Source organism: Pongo abelii, chromosome 1, assembly GCF_028885655.2.
Source record: "Pongo abelii isolate AG06213 chromosome 1, NHGRI_mPonAbe1-v2.0_pri, whole genome shotgun sequence".
Lineage (NCBI taxonomy): Eukaryota > Metazoa > Chordata > Mammalia > Primates > Hominidae > Pongo > Pongo abelii.
Genome location: NC_071985.2, coordinates 157384891 through 157405509, shown reverse-complemented (window position 1 = coordinate 157405509; position 20619 = coordinate 157384891). Strand labels below are relative to the sequence as shown.

Genomic DNA, 20619 nt, shown 5'->3' with positions numbered 1-20619 from the left:
ATTTATGACAAACCCACAGCCAATATCATACTGAATGGGCAAAAACTGGAAGCATTCCCTTTGAAAACTGGCACAAGACAGGGATGCCCTCTCTCACCACTTCTATTCAACATAGTGTTGGAAGTTCTGGCCAGGGCAATTAGGCAAGAGAAGGAAATCAAGGGTATTCAATTAGGAAAAGAGGAAGTCAAATTGTCCCTGTTTGCAGATGACATGATAGTATATCTAGAAAACCCCATTGTCTCAGCCCAAAATCTCCTTAAGCTGATAAGCAACTTCAGCAAAGTCTCAGGATACAAAATCAATGTACAAAAATCACAAGCATTCTTATACATCAATAACAGACAAACAGAGAGCCAAATCATGAGTGAACTCCCATCCACAATTGCTTCAAAGAGAATAACATACCTAGGAATCCAACTTACTAGGGATGTGAAGGACCTCTTCAAGGAGAACTACAAACCACTGCTCAAGGAAATAAAAGAGGATACAAACAAATGGAAGAACATTCCATGCTCATGGGTAGGAAGAATCAATATCATGAAAATGGCCATCCTTCCCAAGGTAATTTACAGATTCAATGCCATCCCCATCAAGTTACCAATGACTTTCTTCACAGAATTGGAAAAAACTACTTTAAAGTTCATATGGAACCAAAAAAGAGCCCGCATCGCCAAGTCAATCCTAAGCCAAAAGAACAAAGCTGGAGGCATCACACTACCTGACTTCAAACTATACTACAAGGCTACAGTAACCAAAACAGCATGGTACTGGTACCAAAACAGAGATATAGATCAATGGAACAGAACAGAGCCCTCAGAAATAATGCCACATATCTACAACTATCTGATCTTTGACAAACCTGAGAAAAACAAGCAATGGGGAAAGGATTCCCTATTTAATAAATGGTGCTGGGAAAACTGGCTAGCCATATGTAGAAAGCTGAAACTGGATCCCTTCCTTACACCTTATACAAAAATCAATTCAAGATGGATTAAAGACTTAAATGTTAGACCTAAAACCATAAAAACCCTAGAAGAAAACCTAGGCATTACCATTCAGGACATAGGCATGGGCAAGGACTTCATGTCTAAAACACCAAAAGCAATGGCAACAAAAGCCAAAATTGACAAATGGGATCTAATTAAACTCAAGAGCTTCTGCACAGCAAAGGAAACTACCATCAGAGTGAACAGGCAACCTACAAAATGGGAGAAAATTTTCGCAACCTACTCATCTGACAAAGGGCTAATATCCAGAATCTACAATGAACTCCAACAAATTTACAAGAAAAAAACAAACAACCCCATCAAAAAGTGGGCGAAGGACATGAACAGACACTTCTCAAAAGAAGACATTTATGCAGCCAAAAAACACATGAAAAAATGCTCACCATCACTGGCCATCAGAGAAATGCAAATCAAAACCACAATGAGATACCATCTCACACCAGTTAGAATGGCAATCATTAAAAAGTCAGGAAACAACAGGTGCTGGAGAGGATGTGGAGAAATAGGAACACTTTTACACTGTTGGTGGGACTGTAAACTAGTTCAACCCTTGTGGAAGTCAGTGTGGCGATTCCTCAGGGATCTAGAACTAGAAATTCCATTTGACCCAGCCATCCCATTACTGGGTATATACCCAAAGGACTATAAATCATGCTGCTATAAAGACACATACACACGTATGTTTATTGCAGCATTATTCACAATAGCAAAGACTTGGAACCAACCGAAATGTCCAACAATGATAGACTGGATTAAGAAAATGTGGCACATATACACCATGGAATACTATGCAGCCATAAAAAATGATGAGTTCACGTCCTTTGTAGGGACATGGATGAAATTGGAAATCATCATTCTCAGTAAACTATCGCAAGAACAAAAAACCAAACACCGCATATTCTCACTCATAGGTGGGAATTGAACAATGAGAACACATGGACACAGGAAGGGGAACATCACACTTCGGGGACTGTTGTGGGGTGGGGGGAGGGGGGAGGGATAGCATTGGGAGATATACCTAATGCTAGATGACGAGTTGGTGGGTGCAGCGCACCAGCATGGCATATGTATACATATGTAACTTACCTGCACGTTGCGCACATGTACCATAGAGCCTAAAGTATAATAATAATAAAAATAATAATAATAATAATAATAAAAAAGAAAAAGAAAAAAAAAAAAAAAAAGAAAATCTCTCACAAATTTCCCTTCCATAAAGATCACTCGAGGACATCATCTAACCACCTTCGCACCCCAAGTTGTTTTCCTAATGATTCCTGAGACGTTGGTCTGACAATGACAGTTCTCAAAATTCTCAGCCTCAATACAAACAAAAACTCAATTTTCAGAAATACAAGATGAAGCATAAAAACTCATTCAATAGGGCCAACTGAAGGAAGTCTGAACTTGTGAAAATTCTGAATATTCAAAAGTTATTCCAGTCCTTTAATACAAGCAATTGGCTAAAGAAACTACTCATTAGACTTCCTCAAAGATTTGCTTTAGTAAATGATTATTTCTAATTAGTATACTTTTCCACCATTTACTGCGGTTAAAAATTTGAAAATGGGTTGTTTTCCCAAATAGGTTAAATAGGTTAAATGCCTCTCTTGACCTCTGTCAACTTATTTATAGTCTATTATTTGCCTACGCTTCATTATACCTAAGGTATTTATTCAGGCAGTGAGAGTTTACAGAAGTTAAAACATAGGGAGCCTTGGTCTTAGAATTAGTCAAGTGAAGGCTATGTCCTTCTTTTGTCTTAGTAATGTTTCCATAAATTATTAAATACAAGTTGGTGTGTGGGAAGTGTGATAATTATTCAATGCAGTTTTCATAAAGTTCAAAAAATAATACGTATTAACTTAAGAGTTTCTGAGTGGTTAAGGATTGTGGAGGGGTGTATTCCAAAGCTGTTCTTTATAATTTCAAGCCTATCATACCTCATACAGTTAAGATATCCCTGGACACATCTATTTACGATTAAACATTTTTTAAAGAGCATCATGGTCCTCCTTTAGTCACCAATACTCTTTCACTAAAGCAAAGGTGTTAAATCAGCAGAATCAATGTCAATGCCATGGGTAAAGAATGTGATGACATTCTTGTGCAGCCAAACAAAAGTGTGAATAAGAGGCTGAGATAAATAAGAAAAATGTGTTTTTCACTTTGAAAAAAAGTATTTCAAAGTAAAAGGTGCTGTTAATACCAGTTTGTGAAGCATAAATGCCCAGTAAGTAGCTTTTACCTTTTTTGTTAAATTTTATGATTTTTGATATTTTTAAACTTGTACATACAAGTATATATAATCATAGGCTAAGCTTAAAATAAGTTTTGACTTTCCTATAAGGCAAATCTAGAGTAGTAATACATTTTTAATAAAATGTAAATTTATTTATGTATATTTAATTTGGGTTTGAGAGTTTTTCAACATTTATTTTAGATTCAGGGGGTACATATACACATTGTTACCTGGTTATATTGTGTAATGATAAGGTCTGGAGTACAGTTGATCCTGTCACCTAGGTACTAAGCATAGTACCCCACAGTTCATTTTTCAACCCTTTCGCCCCACCTCCCTCCCAACTCTAGCAGTCCCAGTATCAATTGTTGCCATCTTTATGTCTATAAGTACCTATTGTTTAGCTCCCACTTGTGAGAACATGTGGTATCTGATTTTCTGATACTGCATTAATTCATTTAGGATAATGGCTTCTAACTGCATCCATGTTGCTGCAAAGGAAATGATTTTGTTCTTTTTTTGGCTATATAGTATTCCATAGTGTATTTGTATCTTTTTTTTTTTTTTATCCAATTCACTGTTGATGGGCACCTAGGTTGATTCCATGTCTTTGCTATTATGAATAGTGCTGCAATTAACATGGGGGTGCATGTGTCTTTCTGGTAGAATTATTTGTTTTTTGAGGATATATGCCCAGTAGTGGGATTGCTGGGTCAGGTGGTAGTTCTGTTTTAAGCTCTCTGAGAGACCTCCAAACTGCTTTCCACAGCGGCTGAACTAATTTACATTCCCAACAGTGTATATATGCTTATAAGCACTCCCATTTCTCTGCAGCCTCACCCAAATATTTTTAAATTTTAATAATAGCTATTCTGACTTATATGAAATGGTATCTCATTGTGATTTTTGATTTGCCTTTCTCCAGTAATTAGTGACGTGGAGCATTTTTTCATGGTTTTTTTTTTTTTTTTTGCCGCTTGTATGTCTTCTTTTTTTTTAATTGTATGTCTTCTTTTGAGAAATGTCCATTCATGTCTTTCTTTTGCCTATTTTTAATGGGGTTATTGGTGTTTTACTTGTTCAATTGTTTAAGTTCCTTATAGATTCTAGATATTAGACCTCTGTCAGATGCATAGTTTGTGAATATTTTCTCCCATTCTGTAGGTTGTCTGTTTACTCTGTTGATAGTTTCTTTTGTTGTGCAAAAGCTACTCAGTTTAATTAGGTCTCACTTGCAATTTTTGTTTTTGTTACCATTGCTTTTGAGGATTTAGCCTAAATTTTTCCCAAAGTCAATGTCCAGAATGGTGTTTCCTATGTTTTCTTCTAAGATTCTTATAGTTTGAAGTCTTACATTTAATTCTTTAATCCATCTTGAGTTAATTTTTCCATATCATACAAGGTAGGGGTCCAGTTTCATTCTTCTGCATATGGATAGCCAGTTATCCCAGCACCATTTATTGAGTAGAGAGTCCTTTCCCCATTGCTGATTTTGGTTTACTTTGTTGAAAGTCAGCTGGCTATAGGAGTGCAGCTTTATTTCTGGGTTCTTTCTTCTGTTCCATTGGTCTATGTGTCTGTTTTTGTACCAGTACCATGCTGTTTTGCTTACTGTAGCCTTACACTATAGTTTGAAGTCAGGTAATGTGATGCTTCTGGCTTTGTTCTTTTTTCTTGGGATTACTTTGCCTATTTGGGCTCTTTATTACTTTATTACTTCCATATGAATTTTAGAATAGTTTTTTCCAATTCTGTGAAAAATGCCATTGGTAGCTTCATAGAAATAGCATTGAATCTATAGATTGCTTTGGGGAGTTTGGCCATTTTATTATTCTTCCAATCCATGATTATGGAATGTTTTCCCATTTGTTTCTGTCATCTATGATTTATTTCAGCAGCGTTTTGTAGTTTTCTTTGTAGAGACCTTTCACTTCCTTGGTTAGAGGTGAAACCAAGGCGTGTGTGTGTGTGTGTGTGTGTACTGTAAATTAGGCTGTGTTCTTCATTTGGCTCTCAGCTTGAACATTATTGGTGTAAAGAAATGGTACTGATTTTTGTACATTGATTTTGTATCCTGACACTTTACTGAAGTCATTTTTCAGTTCCAAAAGTCTTTGGCAGTCTTTAGGGATTTCTAGGAGTGATAGTTTGACTTATTCTTTTCCTATTTGGATGCCTTTTCTTTCTTTCTCTTGCCTGATTGCTCTGGCTTGCACTTCCGGTACTGTGTTCACCAGGAGTGGGAAGAGTGGGCATCCTTGTCTTGTTCCAGTTCTCAAGGGGAATGCTTCCTAAAATGTCAATTTGAAAGCCTGATTTTTGTCTTTGACTTTGAACACTGAAAGACAATCCAAAGAACTAGAAAATGTACATTAAAAAACCTACCTTTTAAGTTTTTAAAAAGTATGAATTTAAAATTGCTTCTTTTAAAACTGGATTTTAAATTTTTGATTCTACAAGAAAATTTTCTTTCAACAAGCACTTAGGACCAGTTCTGAGTTTCTTCAGAGCCTTTCTTAAAAGATAAAGCACATCTTGAAGGTAGAGTTATTACGAATGAGAAGGTGGAGAAAAAATAAAGTAAAAAAATATAAACAATGCAGCTATCATCCAAAATCCTAATGGCCCAAAAAAGCTACAAAAAAAGATGCCTGAGAGGCCACCCCTCCTTTCACATTAAAAAGCTATAGTGATTTGTAGAGTCAGAGCTTAACAAATCACCCTATTCTTCATCCTTTCCTTCAGTTGTCAGACAGATGCAGAATAGAAATCAGCAATGTGAAATTGTGGTTTCTCAACTGAATGAGGAATTTTTCACCATGACTTTAATGTTCCTCTGTCGTGGGCCCTAATGGGAAACTACCAAAAGTTATAAAATTTGATTTTACTATGGGAATCCACAGAAGGGGGTAAAGAGAAAGCAAAGGCAAAAAAAGAAATGTCTTTATTTTGAACCCTAATCATTTATTTAAAAGCTGTGTCTCATCTAAACACAGAACAATGGGATAAGGAAAGCTCCTGCTTCTGGATCCCTTTTTCAGAAGCAGCTTCCTAGCTTCTCTCTGGAAGAAAGGAAAGACGATAGGGCTAGCCCATAGCTTCCCAGCCTTGGCAACATTGACGATTTGCACTAGGTAATCTTTTGTTGTGAGGGGGTACATTATAGAATGTTAGTAGCATCCCTGGTCTCTACCCACTGGATGCCACTAGCACCACTCCAGTCATGACAATCAAAATATCTCCAGACATTGTAAAATTGCCCCTGGTTGAGAAGCATTAGGCTAGTCCCTGCACAAACATTTTTTTTTAAATTTTTCTTTAGTTCTTTAAGATCCTTTCAGGTGAGGGAATGGACTGCCACAGTCAGCAACAAGATGACTGGCAAACCCTTGTCTTCTGGAAACTTTTTCCTACTATGGCATATTTTATTATTTTGTCAGAAAATCCATTTCTATACCTCTCTTAATACTCCATTTAATATTTCTTAAAGATAATACATTTAAAGACATAAAAGAAGATAAAAGAGAAACATCCTTAGAACTAGGCAACATAAGACCATTCTACATTAATTCATCTTACCTCCATAGGAAACTCATAAAAAGCACCCAAAATCTAAAATAGTAAAAGAGAGGTTAAAACCCACCTCAATACACAGATAGTAACAAACAACAAGGAATAAAACCCACTATTATTCTTCCATCTTAAAAAAGCAAATATTTTTTCAACTCCACAACTCCCATCCCCAGCCATATCATCATTTCTTTGCTCCCTTTAAAGCAAAACCCTTCAAAACAGTTGACTGTGCTGTCTTTAATTTTCCTCCTCTTCATTCTCTCTTAACCCACTTCATTCAAAGCATCATTGCCACCACTTTACCTGGACTGTCTTTGTCAAGTTCCTCAATGACTTTCATATTAATAAATACAATGGCCATTTCTCAACCCTGATCTTACCTGACCTATGGGCAGCATTTGGCACTGTTGATTATTATTCTCCTCCTTGATAAACTTTCTTCCTTGGTTCCAGGACCCCACACCCACTTCTTAGTCACCAGTTGCTCTTTCTCAATCTCCTTTACTGACTCCTCCCCTTCTCACTTATCTCTTAATAATGGAGCAGCCCTGGGCTCCGATCATTTCTCTCAATCTATACTCAATTCCCAGTGAGTCACCCAGTCTGTGATCTTAAATACCACCAATGTTCTGATGAATTCCAAATTCATATGATCAGCCCAAGCCTCTCTCCGAGACTCCAGACTCACATATCCAGCTTCCTGTCATCTTCACTTGTATATCAAATAAATATTTCAAACCCAAATGTGTCCAAAACTAAACTTCTGATCCTTCCCCATAAACTTGCCCCTTCTACAATCTTCCAATATTAGTTGATGCCAATTCCACCCTCTCTTAGTTGTTTAGGTCAAAAACTGTGCATTAATCCATCACTCCTTTCTTTCTGTCACATGAAGCATCCTGTTAGTTTTTTAAATTATATAAGTTCTACCTTAAAAATATATTCAGTATCCTTCCATTTCTCACGTTCACCACTGCTTCTACCCTGATAGATGCCACTATCATCTCTCAACTGAATTATTTTTTATAAGCAACTTTTTATTTTAAAATATTAATTGACAAATAAAGACTGTATGTATTCAAAGTGTACAACATGATGATTTGGTATATGTACACGTTGTATAATAAATAATTATTACAACCAAATTAAATAACACATCTGACATAGTTTGGGCTGTGTCCCCACCCAAATCTCATCTTGAATTGTAACTCCCATAATTCCCACATGTCATGGGAGGGACCCAGTGGGAGGTAATTGAATCATGGGGGTGGGTCTTTCCCATGCTGTTCTCATGATAGTGAGTAAGTCTCATGAGATCTGATGGTTTTATAAAGGGGAGTTCCCCTGTACATGCTATCTTGCATGCTGCCATGTAAGATGTGACTTTGTTCCTCATTCACCTTCTGCCATGATGGTGAGGCCTCATCAGCCATGTGGAACTGTGAGTCAATTAAACCTCTTTCCTTTATAAGTTACCCAATCTTGGGTATGTCTTCATTAGCAGCATGAAAACAAACTAATACAATATCCATCACTATCTATGCTGTATATTATGTCCCCAGAACTTGTCTTATAACTCTAAGTTTGTACCGTTTGACTAGTAATCTCCTCACTTCTCCCACTCCCCCAGCCTTTGGCAACCACCATTCTACTCACTGCTTCTATGAGTTCAATATTTTTAGATTCCACATATAAGTGAGATCATACAGTATTTTTCTTTTTGTGCCTGGTTGATTTCACTTAGTATAAAGTCCTCCAGGTTTATCCACGTTGTTGTAAGTCAATAGCAAAAAAAAAAAAAAAACAAACAAATAACCCAACTTAAAAATAGGCAAAGGAACTGAAAAGATATTTTTCCAGAGAAAAAGATATGGAATCAACCTAAGTGTCTATCCACAGATGAACGGATAAACAAAATGTGAGGGGGGTGTGTGTGTGTGTGTTGTGTGTGTACACAATGGAGTATGATTCAGCCACCAAAAGAAGAAAATTTTTACTGAGTTATTGCAAAAGATTCCTTACTAGTCTTCTAGTTTCTCATTACCCCTACATATTGGCTCGATATTCTCAACACAGTCGCTATAGCAATTATTTTAAAATGTAAGTCAGATCATATTTTTCCTCTGTTCAAAATCTGAACTGGTGCCACATTTCCCCAGAGTAAAAACCAAAGTCCTTAAAATTTTCTAAAAAGTTTAATATAATTTAGTCTTCCCTCATCTTTCTGACTTCCTTTTCTATTTCTATACTCCTTATAACTCCACCTGGTCTTCTTTCTGTTAGTCAAACATACCAGCTATATTTTCACTGCAGGGTCTTTGCCCTGGCTTTTCCTTCCTTCTGGAAGTCTCCTCCCCTTCCACTGCTTCACCTCCTTCAATATTACCTCCTCAATTGGTCCTACCCTAACCACCCTATTAACACTTGCAGCTGGCCCACCATCATCCCATGATTAGCAATCCAAATCCCCCTTACTATGCTCATTTTTTTTTCTTTCTGTCATGGCACTTTTCAATTTTTAATATCAACAATGTATTTATGCTTATTATTCATTGTTTGTCTTCCCTATGTATAGTGTAAACCTCATGAAGAATTCATTTTGTTCCCTGATTTATCCCAAGCATGCTTAGAAGAGTGCCCAGTACATAGTAAGCGATTGATTAACACTTATTGAATGAATAGAGAACTACATGAATGAATAAAATAGATTAATATCCTACTCTCAAGTAGAAGAGATGGCAACCTTCCTTTTTTAAATCCTCTTTCTCAGTCTCCTATTTATACATCAAAGGACTAACTGGGCTGGGAGGAGGAAGGGATTCTTTGGTAGGGAGGAATAGATAAATACAGCTGGAAAGGTTTTTATTTGAATATTTTAGGGTTTCATTTCTTTGGGTTTTTTCTTTTTTAATTGACAAGTAAAAATTTATATATTTATGGTGTGAAACCTGATGTTTTGATATATATACATATTGTGGAATGGCTAAATCAAGCTATTTAACATATTCATTACCTCACATTCTTATTTTTGATGGTGAGAATAAAAGATTGTAGATTTTAAGAAACTTTCTGTCTTCTTAGTTTGGAGGGCTGTGAAATCTTGTGCTGTTGGGAGATTTTAGGGCTTTTGTATTCTCTTTATCACTCTGATTTTTGGTTTGGTAGTGCTTCAATTTGGAAAGTATCTTCTAAACTAAATGAACTAGAGGAGCCAGGAATGAGTACTCAAAAAAGCAGAGGAGAAAGCAAGCTGCTACAAGAAACTCAAAGGAAACAAGAAAAGAGAACTTCAGGGTTTCAGCCCAATTCACTAAATTAGGAAAGAGGGCTAAGATTCAAGATCAGTGTTGGAACTAGTAACAAATATTACATTTCATGATAGAGGTGCAAAAATAATGAACCACAGGTATATTCATTATCTAATGTTATGTAACCTATTACCCCCAAATTTTAGTGGTTTAAGGGTAAGCATTTATTATCTCTTATGGTTTCTGTGATTCAGGAATCCAGAAGCAGCTTGATTGGATAGCTCTGGGTCAGAGCTAATCATGAAATTCAGTCAGATGTTGGCTGAAGCTACAGTCATCTGAAGGCTTGACTTGGTTGCAGGGTCTGTTCCCAAGATAGATCACTCACATAACTAGCAAGTTGTTGCTGTTAGCAGGAGGCCTCAGTTCTTCCCACACAGAGCTAAGACTCAAGACTTCTATGCAAGTCAAGAAATACACACACACACACACACACACACACACACACACAGTGAAGTCTGAATATAAATTAGGAACTGAGCTCTTCTTCTCTCTCGATAGGTATATACATATACGTACATATACCTATATACACATAGATATCCTGGAGAATTATTTAGAGAGAGCAATATTTCTACATCAGCTCCCTAGACCAAGTAAGACGACCCAATGGACTTCACTTTTCTAAAAAGTCCAGTTATACTTATGTATCTTCTCTTACTATTCATCAAAATACCGACAATATTTTGGGCTGAAATGTTAATAATATCTGTATGAATCTCTGCTTCAAAAAACAATCCAAGGGATTCTTGAGTATTTTTACAACATGGCATCTGGTTTCCCCAAAATGAGAAACATAAGAAAGCAAAGAATATAAAAGAACAAGGCAGAAGCCATAGTGTATGTCTTTATGATGTAGTTTTCTGCTGTACAGTACTGATCACATGGTCAGCTGTGATTCATTTTGGAAGGGGAGTGTGAACAGGTGTGAATACCAGTAGGTAAGGATTCCTCGAGATGTTATCAACATCTCAGCCCAAAATATTGTTGATATTTTGGTGAATAGCAAGAGAAGATACATAAGTGTAACTGGACTTTTTAGAAAAGTGAAGTCCATTGGGTCACCTTACTTGGCCTAGGGAGCTGATGTAGAAATACTACTCTCTTTAAATAATTCCCCAGGATATCTATGAGTATATATGTATACGTGTATATGTGTATATATATACACACACACACAAACACACACACACACACGGAGAGAGAGAAAGAGCTCAGTTCCTAATTTATATTCAGACTTCACTATATATATATGTACGTGTGTGTGTGTGTGTGTATTCTTTAGTTGTATAGAATATGTACTTATGAATAACAAACTTGACCAATTTTCCTACCGACATAGACTTCTTGCATTTAGCAGTATCACTCACCTCTTACTCTATCATTTCTTCAATAACTCCATCAACACTGAACCTTCTAACTCTAACATGCTATGATTCACTACTGTGAAAAAAAAAGCTGATGTCATAAACACATTGTGTTCCAGTATCACTAAGGGCCATACCCGATTCTTAGGTAATCCCTGAGGTCCTACCAGCCTTGCTAGCCTCAAAGGAGTCACTTGGAGTATAAAGAGGGGGAGGAGACTGAACAAAGTCCTGGAGCTATAGTATATTTTTTCATTGTTAATCCTTGGCAAAGAAGTAGGAAGTTTGGAGGTGGAAGTAGGCCATGGTTATCTTTAAAATAATCTATTATTATTTGTGTCTTTCCTGAATATCATAGCACCTTCTTGTCACAAATGTTTAGGGGAAAGAAAATCATCCAATATACCCCATATCCCTCTTACCAACATCTCTACAGTAAAATGAGACCCAAGAGCATAATTTCCTTAACTAGCTATCAAGCAACTACCTCCAACAAACAGCAGTTATCATTAATATGTTCATGCTCTTTTCATTTGTGAGTTCTGTAATCCATCAGAACAACCTGATAATGGTTAAGTAAAATCAAAGAGACTTTGTAAACATCTGTATGCTTTTATTGTTACAAACGCTTCATTATAAAAAGATCAGTCAAAAGCATAAAGGTACCCTGGTTTAAACTTTTTCTGTGTTTGAATGAGAATGTTTCTCTTGGAACATGTTCACATCAGGCTTCCGCTTGGCAAAATCATGAATTGGCTGATGTTGTTTTAGAGGCTTTCTCATGTCCCCTTCCAAACATCACTCTTCTCCTTCTGTGGACCCCTTTCTGTTACCTAGGAGCCCCTCATGGTGCCTTCCACATTCTGCCTACTGCACAGTCATGTTCTGGACCCCTCAGAATCCCCCTCTATCATTACAATATGTTTTTCCTAAGACTTACTTGCATTGAAAGGCTTGCCAGGGAAGTGACTAATCTTATCATCTTGTACTAAATGTTAAATTAATCCTCATTCTCTCTAGAATTGTTTTCTAAGCAGGGATTCCTAGAGATGCTATCAATATCTCAGCCTGAAATTGCATAGGTATTCTGGTGAATAGCAAGAGAAAATAACGTGAGTATAACTGGACCTTTTAGAAAAGTGAAGTCTATTAGGTCACCTTAGTTGGCCTAGGGAGTTGATGTAGGAACGCTCCTCTCCCTGAAATAATCTTCCAGGAGAGGAACGTATCCCCAAATAGCAAGTGAATATCCAATGGCTTCTCATTGCACTTAAACTCTATACTCCTTTTTATGACCAAAAAGGCCTGGCTTCTCCTTACCCGTCTCTTCCTTACACATTACACCTCTTCCTTTTGTATGTGAATGTGCCAAGCTACCACCTCATTTCTACCTTAAGGCCTGAAGTGTTATGTTCCAGTTCTTGGCATGCAAATTACTCTTCATCACTTGTTTCCCGACACAAATGCCACCTTTCCAGACAATCTAAAGTAACCTCAAAATCATTTGCTCGCACATCACTTTGTTTTATTTCTCCTGGTATTAATCACTATGTGAAATTTTCTGGTTCATATATTTGTCACCTGCCTCTTCCAGGCCTCCTTTTACTTCATTGTCTATCATGTTCATTACTGTATCCCTAGTGTTTTGCACAGAATCTGGTACATATTCAGTGCTCAATAAATATGTGCTAAATGAATAAATGGATTAACCTAAACATAAGTTTTACACTTAAATAATTGAGTAAGAAGTCTTTGTTGTACTAATATTGGAAAAGGCAGGGGTGGGGGTGGTAATATGATTATAACCAATGTAACCAGCTTGCATTTATAAGATTTTTATTGATTATGAACTATAGCATTTTTTCATTAAAAACATTATCAATATTGGATTGTAAAAGATTCCATTTGCCTTTCTGAAAGACTGTCCTTTTGATGAGATGTCACAAAGGAATGCTAATGTCCCTTGAGAAATCCTGCCAACAGATGTTATTCTTCTATCAATGTTAAGAAACTGCATTTCTCTTTGGCCAATTTCTAGGCTTATGGATAGTCTCTCTTGCTAGGACTTCAGAAGCCAATGAGCAACTTGCCTGTCACAAGATCCGACGAATGATCTCTCCCTGCATGCAGTGTAGCTAAGCAGAGAAGCAGCTCTTGTAAGAGAATAACCAACACAGCATGGAATATTGCTAAACCTACAGTGTTTCATCCAGCAAAGTTCACCCCAGTAGCCTGCCCCTGCCAATAAAACCTAGAAATTTTTCCTACCAGGCAGTCCCAGTTTAGTTGGTTGTAGCTTAGAAGCAGACATCTGAAAGCAGTTCAGCAAGCCTGCAGTCAGATGCTTTTGTAGAGCTCTCCTCTTAAAAGGCAAAATTGAGGCAAGTCAATAGATTACAACTTTCTGGGTTTGCTTCTGTCATCTATCAAATATCACAATTCATCCTGCTTCGCTAAAGTGAAACTCCAAGGATTTGTTTTTAAAGGTGTCCTTCTTTCTGTGAAATACTAAATGAACTTGTTTGAAAAACAAGAACAACTCAACACAAGTCGATAGGAGCTAAATAACATAACTTTTCCTTTAAGAAAAACATGTAGCATGAGAAAACCTTATTTTTAAAGTACTACATAAAACGTATTGAGACCACATGTCCTAGGAAAGCTTGATTATTAATCCTTCCAGAGAAACTGTTAACACTTAACATTAACTGCTATTCTTCAATTATTTCACTATCAAATTAAACTTATTCAAGAAAATACAAACAATTCCATACTGACCTACAAATCAAAAACTTTTTGGTGTTTTGAGGGGAGGGAAGAATAAAGGGGAGGTGTCTTTTTCATCAAATCTCTTATATCAGCCCATTTCATCAACCTAATCTCCTCTATCTTTTTGTGCTTCCGCCAAGATTATTAATTTCAAGGGTAAGATTTCCTCTGGCTACCATGTACTGTAAAACTGTAAAATTTTTTCCACTCTTCATGGACCATTTACAATCTGCAAGGTTTGGGGTGGGAATGAAATGTATTTCTGCCAATGGATAGCCACATCAGCAGTGCTGAAAACCAATCCTTCTGTTTCACTCATCGTGCCATATGGCTCCATAAAAAAGGAGCGAACCAAAAGTGTAGCTCATACGCCTTGTCAATCTGGGGTTAGACTAATTCTTTGATATTATGATAAAGAGAGGAAACTGTTTGTAGGTGAATATATTCTCTCTTCTTTCTTTACTCGTGTATCTCTATACCCATGCGCTAATTTATTGGGGGGGGGGGAATCAGAGGTTTAAAGCCCCTCTAATTTTACAGGAGCTATAATGTTTTAAGAAAAGGCATTGCAATAAAATTGTCATACATAGGTTATAATTTTTAACAACAAAAAATCCCAGGTGTTTTCATAGTAATGTCTTCTTAATAATTAAAGATCATGATTTTAAACGCTTTCCAATAAGTGCTTTGAGTACTCCGGAGCAATTAAAAAGCAAGCTGACGCGCCAAGATAAAGTTGTGTCCCCCTAGTGACCTCTAGAGCGGAGCTAAGCTCCCACAAGCCAGACTTGGGAGGAAAAGCAAAAAGCACGCCAAAGCCTAGAGCGCTGCTGTAGTCCAAGCCAATGTATTCAGTAATACCCTTCACCCCTCAGTTCTCATCTGAGTTCCTGTCCTTTTTTATATAACCCCAAAGGCTCAGTAAGTCGCTGCCTCCCAGGTCATTGGGACCATTGTGTTGAAATCCAACTTCGAACGACGCCCCTTCCTCGCCACCATCCTCAGGTCCAGTTCCCCCGCGCACAGCCTTCCTCACCGTGCATGGTGTCGAGCCCACTTCCACCTCTCTGCAGTGCTGCAGACAACCTCTCGGGCTCTGCGTGTCCCCCAGCGAGAGCTAGGGAGCCGGCAAGCTGCGACCTCTGCGAGTCCGCGCTGCGGGCGCGGGCGGCTTGCACCTGCTCCCCGCGCGCCGGCTCTGCGACCCCTGGGCAAGACGCAGCCCAGGAGGCTCCCTCCCGAGTCGCGCCCCGGACCACGCCGCAATGCCTCGTCACCCCAGCAACAAGCTCTTCCTTGTCCTCCCCGCCATCGCTTCTCCCCGCGAACTTTCCAACTTTGGAAGCCCCGGTTCCAAAGGAGCAACAGGGAGACTGCTTAGCCGGAGCCACTGCCCTCCTCGACAGGTTGGGGAGCAGGAAGTAGCCTGCAGGGACTCTGCCGGTAGCAAGTCCCCTTGACTGCGGGGAAAAGGAGAGGCAGCCAGCTCCAATCTCCTCCTGAGGATGGAGGTTGGGGAAATGGATGCAGAACTTGTCACCCTAGGGACGAAGGGGCGGAGGGAGGGAGGACTGGAAGAAAAGAATAGAAGAGACCATGAAAAACTCTCTCTCTCTCTCTCTCTCACACACACACACACACACACACAGGGGAGAGACAGAGAGAGAGAGAGAGAGAGATTCCAGAAAGGACAAGACGCTAGGAGCCCAGTCGCTTCTCTCCCCACTGCCCAGAGGCAAGGAGGTGCAACAGATAGATACCCAAGCTCGCGGAGTAGCAAAGGGGTGGGGTGAGAGAGGAGTCTCCAGGTTTCCCCAGGTTGCAAAAGGGGCACAAACTCCTGTCAGAGTGTCCCCGGAGGCCAGGGTAGGTGCAGCGGCGCCGCGGATCCCCCCTCCCCCTCCCCCGGACACGGCAAACTCTTCCCCGGCAGGAGCCTTCCACTTGGCCGCGCCTGGATGTAAACAGGCCGGCCCAAGGGGCAGGGGGCGGGTGAGGGAGGGGAGGCGGCGAGGGGAGGAGGGAGCGGGACTCACCCTTGATGCTGGGGGGCTTTCTCTTCTTGGCCATCTTCTGCCCCCTTCCCTCCCCCGGACCCCCCACGCGCTTCCTCCGGCTGCCGCGCAGCTCCCAGGCGAGCCCTCGCCGCGGCTCTCAGCTCAGCGAGCTCTTTGTTGCTGTGATGGCATCTGCGAGGCAGCAGCGGCGGCCGGGCTGCGCGCTCAGCTCCGCTCGGCACGGCTGGGGCGGGCGCCGCCGCCCCTCTGCTCTCGGCCGCACCGCTGGCCCCCCGCTCGCGCTGCTGTGGACGCTGTGGCTGCTGCGTCGGCGGCGGCTGCTGTGCAGCTCCTGCTGCTGGAGGGGGCAGCGCTGGGTCCCCTGAGCGCCCGCCCAGCGCTGACCTCCCCCTTCCCCACACCCTCCCTCCCCCACGCGCCCACCCCCGGTGTCCCGTCTGAGCCGCCAGCCCCCATCCAACCGGCTACGGCGCCGTCATCCAGCAGCCTCTACTGGAAAGACGACGGTGGCGGCGGCGGGGAGCTGCTGGGGGGCGCGGAGAGACCGCGGCCATCTGGGGCCAGGAAGGGGAAAGCCAGGCAGAGTCTGATGGAGTCTGCGTCCGGCCTGCCTTCCTCTGGGCCTTCGAAGCCCCCTCTCAAAAGGCCAGGACGCGCTGGGCCCGAGAAAGACATCCGTCTTCACAGGCCAACCAGAACTCCGGCCACCTGCGGGAGGACGGCACTGTCCCTCGCTACCCGGCCGCTGAGCCGTCCTCCTCCACAGCCTCCTCGAGGATAGTGAGCCCGAATTCCACGCGGGCGATGAGCCCCGAAGCGCGCGGTTGCCTCTGCCCCTCCCGAACCGAGAAGGAAAGAGGGGAGAGGGAAACAGGAGGCTGATGGAGGGGAGAGAAATGGAATTCCAGAGGCAGCCCACGGGCAGACACCTGCAAGAATGGCTTTGTTCTGGCCCTGAAGCTCTTAATAGTGAGGGCCCAGGATAGTTCCCTTGGGGCTGTGGGAAAGAAAGAAAGTTCACGCTCTCAGGTGTTGGAGGAATTGGAAGCCGGAGGTGTGATTTATTGGCCTCCAGCAGAAACTTGGTTCCAGTGGCCACGTTCTTTCTCGCTCTGATTGGGGGTTTGCTTTGGAAAGTTCTCACTTTCCTGGAGGAGCTGTCCTCCCCTCGCGTGCTGATAAGGGATGAAAAGAAGTCCTGCCGGCGTCCCAGAACTGCAAGGGCAGGCGAAAGTTTAAGAATGTAAAGGAGTAGCGGACCTTAAAAAGAAAGGCTTAAAGGGTAGGGTAGGGAGAGGTTACCAGGGTGTGCCACTGTGGGAAGAGGCTACAATATCGAATTTTTTTTATATGCTGCAGCTGAGATTGCCACCGAAACGCACTTCCTAATTCGCAGTAACCTTCTTAACACTTCTCCTTTCCTCCTCCTAGGTTAGTACAGTTCCCAGCCCAATCTGATTGTCTAAACATTCAGTCAGTTAATTCAATATCTCCATCCAGAAGTTGCCCCAGTACTAGTGTGGTGCGGCAGAAAGAACAGTGAAGTCAAAAACTCCAATTGTGAATTCTGGCCCTGTAACTTCGTAGCTCTGAGAATTTGGACAAGTCACTCAATCTCTCTGCTCTTCTGTTTTCTGATATGTACAATATCATCTCAAAAATTTCTTCCAGCTCCTGAGATATTAGTGACGAAATCATCACAAGTTATTTCTTCAGCCTTTCTAAATATAGCTTCATACAATGTAATATATTGAATAATCTAGAAACATGTGAAATGACCAATTCCTCTCGCAATGAAGATGTGCACCAGAAATAAAAAAAGAGAACATGTTTATTTTAATAAGCAAAATAGACCCATTCTCAGAGGTATGATCAGAAATAAGACTGACTCAAAGTTTTTCTCTTCCAAACAGCTGCCTCTTATTTAATTAAAAACTACTCTTCTAGGTCTTCAAATGTTTACTGTGTATAAATATTAGACTTTGTAAATATTTCAGTCCATTTTATGTGCTCATATTTTATCACCAACTACTAATTATTGCCTATATTAGGATAATGTTTTTCTGTTTATTCATTACTTTCACATACTTTATTTCATTTAATCATGACCGCACCCATGAGTTGAAAAGCAGGTCTTGTCTTCTAGGTTTTACAGACGGTGAAATGGGATTCGTGGAGGTATGATAACTGGCCCACAGCTTCGGTGTAACTCTTTTAACTCAATACCCAGCTCTCTCCATGACACTAGCTGCCTGTGTGAAATAGAATATTTTTGCTTCAGACCAGGAATGGTTTCCTTTGTCTAATTTATTCCTTCCACAATGTCAGTACTATTCTCAACAGAGGAGACTCAAATTTAGTTGACTAGTTAGGACTATTTTTGGTACACGGATATGATTAATATGCTTTTACACTGTTAGCACTTCAAAGTGTCCCTACATGCATTATCTCAATTAAGGTTACAACAATCACATAAGATCATCAAAAGAGGTTTATTCAGCCCTGCTGAATAGATGAGGAAACTGAGACCAAAAGACATTAAGGCCACAACTACCTAGGCCCTGGATTTCCAGGTCAAGTGTTTCCCCTATAGCCCACACTGTGTGTTTTTGTTCAAGGGTTGCAATTAGAATGACTGCAGGGAACAGTAAGACAGAATACATGACACCATCAGTATTAATATACAGTCATGCATTGCTTAACAACAGAAATACATTCTGAGAAATGTGTCTTTAGGTGATTTCATCCTTGTGCAAACACCATAAAGTATACTTAAACAAACATACATGGTATAGCCTACTACACACTTAGGCTATGTGGTATAATCCATTGCTCCTCGGCTACAAACCTGTACAAGATGTTACTATACTGAATACTATAGGCAATTGCAAAACAATGCTAAGTATTTGTGTATCCAAACATATCCAAACATAGAAAGGGTGCCATAAAAGGCCGGGCATGGTCGCTCAGCCTGTAATCGCAGCACTTTGGGAGGCTGAGATGGGTGGATCACCCGTGGTCAGGAGTTCACAACCAGCCTGGCCAACATGGTGAAACCACGTCTCTACAAAAAGTACAAAAATTAGCTGGGTGTGGTGGCAAGTACCTGTAATCCCAGTTACTTGGGAGGCTGAGACAGGAGAATCGCTTGAACCCAGGATGTGGAGGTTGCAGTGAGCCGAGACTGCAGCATTGCACTCCAGTCTGGGCAACAAGAGCAAACTCTGTCTCAAAAAAAAAAAAGAAAGAAAGGAAAGAAGGAAGGAAGGAAGAGAAGGGAAGGAAGGGAAGGAAAGAAGGAGGGGAGGGAGGAAGGGAGAGTGGGAGGGAGGGAGGAAGGGAGAGTGGGAGGGAGGGAGGAAGGGAGAGTGGGAGGGAGGGAGGAAGGAAGGAAGGAAGGGAAGGAGGAAGGGAGAGAGGGAGGGAGGAAGGAAGAAAGGAAGGAAGAAAGAAAGAAAAGGTGCTGTAAAAATGCAGTATTATGAATTTATGGGACCACTGTCATATATTCAGTCCATCATTGACTGAAATATCATTATGCAGTGTGTTACTGTATAGTTGTACTTGAGCAAGGGAAGGGGACTATAGAGAACTGAGAGGGCGTGTACCACTAGTCAGCTGCAGGATGCCTTGTGGGAATGAAAACCTCGGGGCTGTAAGAATTCTGATTTTTCAGGAGTCAGAAATCCAAATTTTCTGGTGAAATATTCTTTGTGATGTTGATTAATACATTAAAAAAACAAAAACACAAACACAAAAAAGGGCAGGCCTAACAGAACACATCTGCCAATAATATGTAGACTATGAGCTGTGTGTCTGTATGTCTATTTTTAAATTTCATCAATTGCTTTTAACCCCCAAACAGCAAGGACTGAACCAAATCCTTGAGTATGGTTCTAATTCTGATGGCATCTAATGTCCCTGGAATTAGAGATTACCAAGGCCTTGGGTGCAATTAATTATGATTTATAAAAATGATTTGTGGGATAGGTGTTTCTAAATTTCTGGCTATTCTTTTTTATTTTTATTATGCTTTAAGTTCTGGGATACATGTGCAGAATGTGCAGGTTTGTTACATAGGTATTCACGTGCCATGGTGGTTTGCTGCATTCATCAACCCGTCATCTACATTAGGTATTTATCGTAATCCTATCCCTCCCCTAGTCCCCTACCCACTGACAGGCCCCAGTGTGTGATGTTCCCCTCCCTGTGTCCATGTGTTCTTATTGTTCAACTCCCACTTATGATTGACAACATGTGGTGTTTGGTTTTCTGTTCCTGTGTTAGTTTGCTGAGAATGATGGTTTCCAGCTTCATTCATGTCCCTCCAAA

The 20619-nt window shown here is 40.5% G+C and overlaps 1 protein-coding gene across 7 annotated transcripts in view; it reads right to left on the bottom strand.

Annotated features, from left to right (window-relative positions):
- SLC44A5 (solute carrier family 44 member 5) overlaps positions 1-16617 on the bottom strand; it is a 443676-nt gene extending 427059 nt beyond the window's left edge. For 3 of the 7 annotated variants that reach the window (XM_054532995.2, XM_054532994.2, XM_054532996.2), the window contains exon 1: positions 16306-16435. In XM_054532995.2, coding sequence (XP_054388970.1) covers positions 16306-16339 — 34 coding nt within the window. In that variant the 5' untranslated portion in view covers positions 16340-16435. Of the gene's footprint in view, positions 1-11503; positions 15935-16305 lie in introns of those variants that run through there. The other 4 variants (XM_002810696.4, XM_002810695.4, XM_054532997.2 and 1 more) reach the window with 2 other exon arrangements.
- Positions 16618-20619: the final 4002 nt, after the last annotated feature.